General features: G+C 49.9%; 1 protein-coding gene across 9 annotated transcripts in view; it reads right to left on the bottom strand.

Moving 5' to 3' along the window:
• Window positions 1-1,111: 1,111 nt before the first annotated feature.
• The window catches only part of CLOCK (clock circadian regulator), a 69,974-nt gene continuing 61,375 nt past the window's right edge, over window positions 1,112-9,710 (bottom strand). For all 9 annotated transcript variants that reach the window (XM_075421974.1, XM_075421981.1, XM_075421980.1 and 6 more), the window contains one exon: window positions 1,112-6,671. In XM_075421974.1, the coding sequence (XP_075278089.1) occupies window positions 6,486-6,671 (186 nt within the window). In that variant the 3' untranslated portion in view covers window positions 1,112-6,485. The remainder of the gene's footprint in view (window positions 6,672-9,710) is intronic.

The raw sequence follows: 9,710 nt of genomic DNA, 5'->3' as shown, positions 1-9,710 counted from the left end.
TCCCTCAGCCTCTCCTTGTACGAGAGATGCTCCAGTCCCCTCCTCATCCTTGTAGCCCTCCGCTGGACTCTTTCCAGTAGCTCCTCATCTTTCTTGAACTGTGGAGCCCAGCACTGGACACAACACTCCAGATGGGGCCTAAATGTAATTGTATGTGATGCAACGGCGCTTGCCGTAGCGACGTGGCCTTTTCCCACAGCCCCTGCAGTCAGCACCCTCGGCAAGCCGCAGCTTTCTCATGCGGATACAGGTCACACTGAACCCCTAACCTTTTCCCTCTATACCTGGCACGCGCTAGCACTGTGTAGTTCTTTAAATTCGTTCTTTAAATTCGTTTAAATTTACTTCCCCAGTGAAAACAGGGTTGCCAAAGGGTCTGGCAGTGACAGAGACCACGCGCTACCAAGAATGATGGTGAGACTCTGGCCATCTTTGTTCCTGTTGTACGTTACCCTCAAACAGCTGAAATCTTTGGGGTTTATACCGCTGATGCCCCAGACTTGGAGGTGCAGCTGACCTTTGCATTGCTGATCTTCACGAGTACGCAGCAGCTGCGTTCTCCTAGAAGCACGGGTTTTGCTTCTAAGTTTGCACGACGGCGTTGCTTCAGGCGCGGCAGCCGTTACACTGACAGCTCGTCTTCCTGAGGAGTTCAAGGAAAAACCTATGGATATTTCCAGTTTCAAGAAAGCCGATAACCTCGCTTGCGCCGTGCTCTCGGTCTTGTCTCTGGTGGGTGCTGACAGGGTGCAGCTCAGCCGGGTTTGTCTGGGGCAGGGGGGCTCAGGGCTTACAGAAGGAACACCCAGCCGGCGCAAGCCTTATTTAATTCCCAGCAGCAGAAGATCGGTGTCCTCACATGGGGCGTGGAAGAACAGCAGGCTGTAAAAAGGGTCATTTATCACTTTCTCCAGGCATTCAGCTTCACTTCTGGGATTTCCTTCCCTCCTGCCTTCCCTTGAATGCTTAATTAATTTTAAATTATTACTGTGTACACTGTGCCCGGTGCGAAGGGAGGGGAGGGAAAGGGTCAGGTCAGCCGTTAGCACGAACGGAGTAAATGCCGAGGCAGCGACTTCAAGACACAAATCAAGGGTCTGTGGCCTTTAGAGTGGGGCATCCGTTTATGAAGAGATACAGAGAGAAGACAAGGAAAAAGAAAAATAAAGTACAGTATGCATTTTTTACTGAAATCTCACGAGTCGTTTGGGTGGGGGAGGGAAAAGCGACATCAAGCAACGTCTCGCGCGTCGGGTCTGGGGGGGCAGTGCCGTCGCTGCAGTCGTGGGAAGGGGAAGGGAGCGCTTTTCCAGGGAACTTGGGTACAGCTGACACCGAGCAACTCGGGGAAAAAAAAAACAAAGACTTCTAGAACCTCAGAAGCTACAGAAAGCAGAATTTTAAATGAGTTACATTTATTCAGTTAAAAAATTGACAGTAATGGTCACATGAACACCAGGGAACTGTATCTACATTTCCTGACGTCGACACGAGCGGCACTAGGGTTTGTCTGGTTGTTTTCTTCGACGCGTACAAAGCTAACGCTGGTTTAAAAAAAAAAAACAAAACAAAACCGAAACCCGAGACACTGTGAAATCAACACTGCTTAAAAAACCTCACAACTCAAGCTGATATATTCCCAAATAAATAATTTTTAACTCTTCTTGTTAAAAAAAAAAAAAAGACAACTCGCCAACTGCTTTCAAAGCAGTAACAACTTTGAGACCGTTCCCCGAAGCGTTTCATAAATAATTACCCACTGATTGTCTGTTAATGCAGCACCTCGCGCTGGCAGCTGGGGTCTCTAGGTTAGGCCGTACGGTATTTTGTTCAGACACAGTGTTTTGTGCTCCCCTCCCCCCCCTTCTTTTTACTTAGGTATAATTTCTTTGAATATAGCATATCATGCTGGCAGAATTCATGCAGATGACGTAGCATGAAGCATACCAGAGCTTAAAATCATCTGTTTTTAAAAAAAAAAATAATAAAAAGACAAGGAATGTAGTGTTAAAAAAAAAAAAAAAATCACGATCATGAAAAAGCAACTATCCAGTCTCAGGGACAACCAGGGCAATCCCAGACGTTCTCCGACAGTTGTCGCACCTACGATGATGTGGTTAAATATGTCTTTTTTTTTTAACCCAAATTCACTTCATTCTCTTCAACTTTTTCCACCAGGGATAAGTAAAAAAATAAAAGGTTAATTATTAAAACTAGTCTCTTTCCCCCCTTTAATCAAAATAACCATTTTCCAGCCCTCCGACTGTACATCTAATCTGAATAGCGATTTCAAACAAACTCCCGAATCCGACAGGCTCGACACCCCCCGCCGCCGCCGCGCTCGGAGCGCTCGCCACAAACACCTCCGAGAGCACAAACCGGTTCCCGGGTCGACCTCCGGCGTCTGACAAAGGCCACGTCGCTCAACCTCCCGACCGCCGCCGCGCAGGTCCCGGCCCTACGGGACGCCCAACGCGCCACCGGCGCCGGTCCCTGCCCCGGCCCGACCACGCGCACGGCCGGGGGTTTCAGATTTTCTAACCGTGCCCTCGGAGCCTCCAAGGATCACCGGAGGGAAGAAACGTTTTCCAGAAACGTCTCTCTCAACAGTTTTAGGCATGGCCTAAGGAAGGCCTCAGTGCCCCCCCTCCTTTTAACAGTTTCACTGACTAAAGAAATAAACTGGTTTTCAAATAGTCTTTTCAGTAAAGTGCTTGTTATTACTCAAAAATAAAATTAAAATAAAAAGAGAAAGTGCTATTCGAGTCTTAACAGAATTTCTTTTTTCTGTGAAAAACTGCCTGATATAGCTTTATTTCATTCATTTTCACATAAAGCTGCAGAGAAACCTCTCTCTTGTAAGGACAGCGGGCTGCTAGGTTTGGTGTTTGGCAGCAGGCACGGTGCCCGCAGAAGGTGGGGACACGCCGGGACCGCAGTGCAGAAGGCAAACCTTCTCCGTGACGTGGAAGGCATACGGAGAGCTCCTACTAGAATCCTTTCGTATCTATATACAAATATAATATATATTAAATATAATATAAAAATAGCTATCTTTTTCTCTGAAGTTATCCTAGAAGCTTTTCCTCAACTCCTCGCCCGCCGCAGGCAAGAACTCCACACGCAGCTACGCTCCTCCTCCGCCGGCGCAACCCCCTGCTGCTGAACCCGCCGCGTCGCGGCATTCAGAGCATCACCAAGCTTGGAAATGACCTCGAAGATCATCACGTCCAACCGCCCGCTCATCACCCTGCGACTGATTCACAGAATCACAGACTGGTCGGGGTTGGAAGGGACCTCTGGGGTCACCCAGCCCAACCCCCTGCCCAAGCAGGGTCACCCAGAGCAGGCTGCACAGCACCGCGTCCAGGCGGGGCTTGAACATCTCCAGAGAAGGAGACTCCACAGCCTCCCTGGGCAGCCTGGGCCAGGGCTCTGTCACCCTCAGAGGGAAGAAGTTCTTCCTCACTCGGGTGCTGTGAGTCGGTGACGGCAGTGAACGACTCGGGCGGAAGCAAAAGGCCGACGAAGGAAGAAGCAACGGCCCGGGCCTCTTCCCGCTACAGAAATCAGATGGTTCAGCAACAGGGGAAGCTGCAGGCCCGTGAAAAATACACTTTTTTGCTCGGTACCCGAACGCCCTCGGCTCAAGGGTTACAGAGAGCTGCTGACCCAGGCGTACGTCGCTACAGTTCCCTTCCGGCAGCCCCGCCATGGTCCCTGCCTGGTCTCTCCCTCGCCCGGTCCGACAGCCCTACGGCAGCGCACCCGAGCAGCTGGGGACGGGGACACGGGAAGTTTCAGTGAAGCTTCGTAGAAAAAGCTGCGTCGTGAACTGGCTGGCTGGCATCTCTATTTTCTGTCATTCTCAGGATAACAGCTTCATAAACCTCTTTTACCACTATTTGAACAGCACTATTAAAGCTCTCCCAGTTTTCTTTTTTAGTGCTATATTATTGTAATTGGTTAAAAATCTTTTTTGATCTAACCTGCTTCGCGTTAAGTGAAAGTGCTGACAGCGCAGACCTCGCTAGCCAACGCAGCTTCATTCAGGAACGGCACGGTGGGGACAGCAGAGCAAGGCAGGGTTTCCTGACACAGAACTTCGCAGAAACCGCTTTCTGACAGCCCTTCCAGCGCCGAGGAGGCCAGAAATCCCTTTTGAGAATCACACAGAATGGTAGGGGTTGGAAGGGACCTCTGTGGGTCACCCAGTCCAACCCTCCTGCCCAAGCAGGGTCACCCAGAGCAGGCTGCACAGGACGTTGTCCAGGCGGGTCTGGAATATCTCCAGAGGGGAAGCGTTTCTTGCCAAGCCCAGCGTTGCCATCTGTCCCTTGCTCCGGGTCGCAAGAGGCCTCTCGGAGCAGAAAGCCATCCCGTTCTCTTTGGTACTGGTTCTCTCTCCCCCTCTCTTTCCTTGTTCCCTGCTGTGCTTTTTGGGGCCAAGCTCTTGCTGGGCCAAACCGCTGTCACCACCCCGCGGGTCTGGGTCAGCCACCGATACGATCGGGCTGTGCCGGAGCAGCCCGTCACCACTTGGTTACATTCATCCAACTCCTCCTCCTCACCCTGCAAGATGAATCCAGCTTTCTCTCCCTAGAACTCCTTTCAACTCTTTCACCATGTTTGCTTCGAATTACCAGATCTATCAGCATTTACTCCTCTTCCTCTGAAGCTCTGGTTTCCACAAGCTAGTACCATCAACACCTACCCAACGCTTACTTCAACTAGCACATCCTATCTGTTGGAACTTTTTTATTTTCTTTAGAAAGTGAAGTTGCCTTCTGAAGTCTTAGTTCAGTGATATCTCTTAAATCAATAGCCTGGTAGTGTTAAATGCAACCGTGATCTCCCCCAACACACACTTTTAACGCTATGAAAATGATTAAAAAACCCCAAATAAACAACAACAAAAAATCAGCTTACTCTTCCTCCTCCTGCAAAAGGAGCAATCTATACTTTTAGATTATTTTGATCTTTTGAGAGTGTTACCATCAAGGTCTGAGCTTTGAGAGACTCCTCGGCTCCTGGCTCGCGTCTGAGGGGGAGCCCCACTCAAAACCCGCCAAGCCCCACTCAAACCCCACCAAGCCCCACTCAAAACCCACCCCTGTTCGAGACTCAGACCGCTACCAAAGTGAGCACAAGACAGAAGGAGCTAGGAAGCAGACCCACGAGTTCAGCTGACGATGTACCAAGACTTCAAAACCGAAAATGGTTACAGATTCAAGACGTCGCGATGCGAGATGTTCAACGTTATCAACCTGAAGTAAAATCAAGGCACTATGGGTTTTGTCGTCGTTGGTAGAATGACCCTGAATTAGTTCTGACTGATTTTTTTGAAGGAGAATAAAAAGATTCCAACATATTTTCACAAGTTACAATTCTCACCACAGAGAAAGTGGTTAAAAAGTGCCCAAAAGGTTATTAAAAGTAAATATATTTTTGTGCAAATTACTCCTAGAACTGAAACATTCTGGAAAATTACCGTCTTTTTTTCTTTTTAAACCTTTTACATAAATATTTCCAACTATGAACTATATCAAAAGATAGCTCTGGGGAATAAAACTCCAAACCATCCGCAAGAAAGCAGTGCAAATTCCTAGTTTTTCAAAGAAAACGACGAACGGATTCGGAAACGACGGATGACATTCGTGAGCGTCCTGAACCCTGACGCACGATCACCAGTTCAAAACAGCTTCACCGACAGCTTCACCTCGAGCAGCCGACCGACCAACACACGCCGTACCTCACCGAGCCCCGACGTCGCGGACGAAGCCTCGTGGCCCAACATGAAGGGTGACAGGAACGGTGCGTCACGGTGTAAACCAAAGGGCAGGACAGAGGGGAACATCAGCCTGAGTACGGCGTGAGAATTTAGGGCAACATATTCCAACCTACAAAGAACAGCTGACGTTTTCATGCATCATATAAAATATTTTGCTCTTTCTCCTTTTATGCAGACATATACACAATATTTTACAGCATCTGTACAACAGAGAACTGGATTTCACACATTTTTAAAAATATTTACTGTCCCATAATCATCTGAAAAAAATTAGATGGTTTTTGGACTATATTCCTGGCATTTGCTTTTTTTTTTTTTTCCTGCTAATTCAAACAATTGCTCCGGGTCCGTTTTAATACTTCAAAAATGTACGGGATTGATAAAAATACCAATATTTTCAGCATCCCTCTCACTTCAGTCGTGTTTTGAGATTTCACCCGGACAAGTTCACACGTGGCAGCAAATCCTTCAGAACACGGAAACCGGGGCGACTTATCGGCGTCGGCCCCGTCCCCGTCATCGTCTCGCGGCTTTTCCTAACAGATTCCAGAAGTTACGGTCTCGACCCCGCGGCGTCAGAAAGCCTTCGGACCGCTACCTCGGCAGCCTCGGCGCAACTGCTGGGGGAGCAGCCCCGTCCCGGCAGTTTGCTTTAAAAAACAAACGAAAAAAAAGAAAGAGGCAGAGCCCCACGCTATTGCGGCTGAACCTTGGAAGGATCAGACATCTTCTCAGTTCTGTGCCGAGCAAGTTGCTGCGACGGCTGCGACGGCGACTGGTGCTGCTGGTGGTGGGACTGAGTGAAAGTGCTGTGTTGCAGTGGGAAAGCAGCGGAGAGGATCAGCTGAGCTGACTGGTTTCCGTGAAGTAACCTGGATGTCTAAAACATGGAAAGAGAAGGAGGTTATTTGTCCTGCTGCGCCGAGAAACGCAGGCCTGGCTGCTTTTTAACTTTTCACAGGGGTTCAATCAAAAGAAACTTCCCATTTGGTCATTCCAGCTCAGCAAACAAGGCAAAGATTAGTAAGATTAGTGCATACTCGTACAGTTAATTAGAGCATCTGACCAACTGTAACTGGGCTTCGGGGGTTCCCGTGACACGGAGAGGAACACATGGCAATTTCATAGCATCCCAGAATCATTAAGGCTGGAAAGGACCTCTAAGATCAAGTCCAACCATCAACTCAACACCCCCATGCCTGCTAAACCATGTCCTGAAGTGTCACATCTACATGGTTTTTGAACACCTCCAGGGATGGGGAATCCACCACCTCCCTCGGCAGCCTGGTCCAATGCCTGACCACTCTTTCAATACAGAAATTTTTCCTAATACCCGATCTAAACCTCTCCTGATGCAACTTGAGGCTGTTTCCCCTTGTCACAGAATCACAGAACGGTCGGGGTTGGCAGGGACTTCTGTGGGTCACCCAGTCCAACCCCCTGCCCAAGCAGGGTCACCCAGAGCAGGCTGCACAGCACCGCGTCCAGGCGGGGTGTGAATATCTCCAGAGGAGGAGACTCCACAGCCTCCCTGGGCAGCCTGGGCCAGGGCTCCGTCACCCTCAGAGGGAAGAAGTTCTTCCTCATGTTCAGCTGGAGCTTCCTCTGCTTCAGTTTGTGCCCGTTGCCCCTTGTCCTGTCGCTGGGCACCACTGAGAAGAGTCTGGCCCCGTCCTCCTGACACCCACCCTTCAGGTATTTGTAGGCATTGATACGGTCCCCTCTCAGCCTTCTCTTCTCCAGGCTGAACAAGCCCAGCTCCCTCAGCCTTTCCTCATAGGAGAGATGCTCCAGTCCCCTCATCACCCTCGTAGCCCTCTGCTGGACTCTCTCCAGTGTCCTATCACTGGTTACTTGGGAGAAGAGACCAACCCCCACCTCACTACACCCTCCTGTCAGGTAGTTGTAGAGAGCGATAAGGTCCCCCCTCAGCCTCCTCTTCTCCAGACTGAACAGCCCCAGCTCCTCATTTCAGAGCACAAGAGCGCACCGGGGCTGACGGAGCCCGGGTGAGCGCGTGCAGGTGGCTGTCACTGCAGCCGAGTGACACAACAAGCGCGTCACTCGGCGCAGACCACATTCACCCCCCAGCCAGGACGAACGGTCAGAGAAGCTGCCGCGTTCGCAGACCCACACGTCCCCTTCCAAGGGGAGTCACTGCTACTGGAAACAGTGCTTAGTTTTACTGTTAATCTCCTCGGAGGCAGAAGGTGACGGTCACTGCAGCAAAGCAATGAAGGGTGGGCACCGACGCACTGCGACGGCTCCATTCAGAAACTCCTTCTGCAGCAGTGAGGTACACGGACGGCTGCACCTACGGCAGCACGCTGCGAGAGGCCCCTGGGAGCAGAGGCAGGAAAAGCTCTCCTCTCCCTGTTTAAAGGGCATTTGCTTCACTTCAATATTCTAGCACTTTTAATAGGTTGTATTAAAAATACGGAACTTTTGCTTAGGAAGAAGTTCCAGGACAGCGACAGACCTTTGGAGAGCTTCGTCTTTCACAAATCTTCTGTTTCACCAGAATTAAATCACAATTATACAAGCTTTTTAATTTAGGAACAGAGACACGGACGCTACCAACCTAACCAGCACTGTCGCTGCAGTATTTATCTGACTTCCCAGAGAAGACCTTGAGGTCCGTATGCGGGTTTGATTCAGCTCAAGAGTCTCGCACTGCACAAACGAGCGCGGAAATTCCAGTCGCTAGGAATTCTCCAGCGCTCTTTTGGAGACTCAGCGTGCAGCTGCAAAGCCTTTGCCTGATGCACATCTGAAACTGGTATGCTCCAATGACAGATTTTTTTTTCAACAAGTCAGTATTCCCTGCCAAGGACCCAGTGACAGAGAATTCTACTTAGCCCTAAACAGAGCTGCAACCGTTCCTTGTGAACGTAAATGCAGGCTAAGCCTCCAGTTCCTTACTGCATTTGTATATATGCAGCCCAAATTAGTCAAATGGGAGACCACAGATAGTAAGAAATACTTGCACAATAAGGATTTTTAATTATGTATACCCTTAAAAAGTGGAAAAAAAAAATTACATTCCTGGAGTAGTTAAAGAATCTTAAGAATCTGCACAAACTACATGGCGACAGTTACATGGACTTTATCCTTCTCTGGAGAAGGCAACACCAGAGGCCAAATTCAGATTATTTTTTTTAAACCCACGCCTTCTTGGAGGCATTTCCTCTCCAGTGTCGCAGCTACCACTACCCCTCCCTCACCAGCATCGCCCGCTGGGTGAGCTACGTGCCAGCGATTAACTGCAATCAACAAGTGGCCAGAGATCTCCCCCATCAATCCTTGCTACTTTCTGGTTCTTTTCAAGATGTCCCATCTCTGAACTCCTTGGGTTTTGCCTTCCTTCTCTTTTGATCCAAGCTCTCTTCTTTCTCCACTAAAACAAGGTGGTTCTGCGCTTCCCAGGTCGCTTGCAGCTCAGCCTGCCCAGTAGCCTAGACAGATGCTGACCCCTCACGTTAGGGGGAAAAGTTCAGCCTGGAGAAGAGAAGGCTGAGAGGGGACCTTATCAATGCCTACAAATATCTGCAGGGTGGGGGTCAGGAGGACGGGGCCAGACTCTTTCCAGTGGTGCCCAGCGACAGGACAAGGGGCAATGGGCACAAACTGAAGCAGAGGAAGCTCCAGCTGAACATGAGGAAGAACTTCTTCCCTCTGAGGGTGACGGAGCCCTGGCCCAGGCTGCCCAGGGAGGTTGTGGAGTCTCCTTCTCTGGAGATATTCAAGACCCGCCTGGACGTGGTGCTGTGCAGCCTGCTCTGGGTGACCCTGCTTTGGCAGGGGGTTGGACTGGGTGACCCACAGAGGTCCCTGCCAACCCCCACCATGCTGTGATTCTGTGAGATGTCTTGCTTTGGGCCGCTCGCCAGAGCAACCAATTCTGTTCGAGATCGCCTCT

This window comes from Opisthocomus hoazin, chromosome 5, assembly GCF_030867145.1.
Source record: "Opisthocomus hoazin isolate bOpiHoa1 chromosome 5, bOpiHoa1.hap1, whole genome shotgun sequence".
Classification (NCBI taxonomy): Eukaryota; Metazoa; Chordata; class Aves; order Opisthocomiformes; family Opisthocomidae; genus Opisthocomus; species Opisthocomus hoazin.
This window is presented reverse-complemented; position numbering and strand designations above follow the sequence as displayed.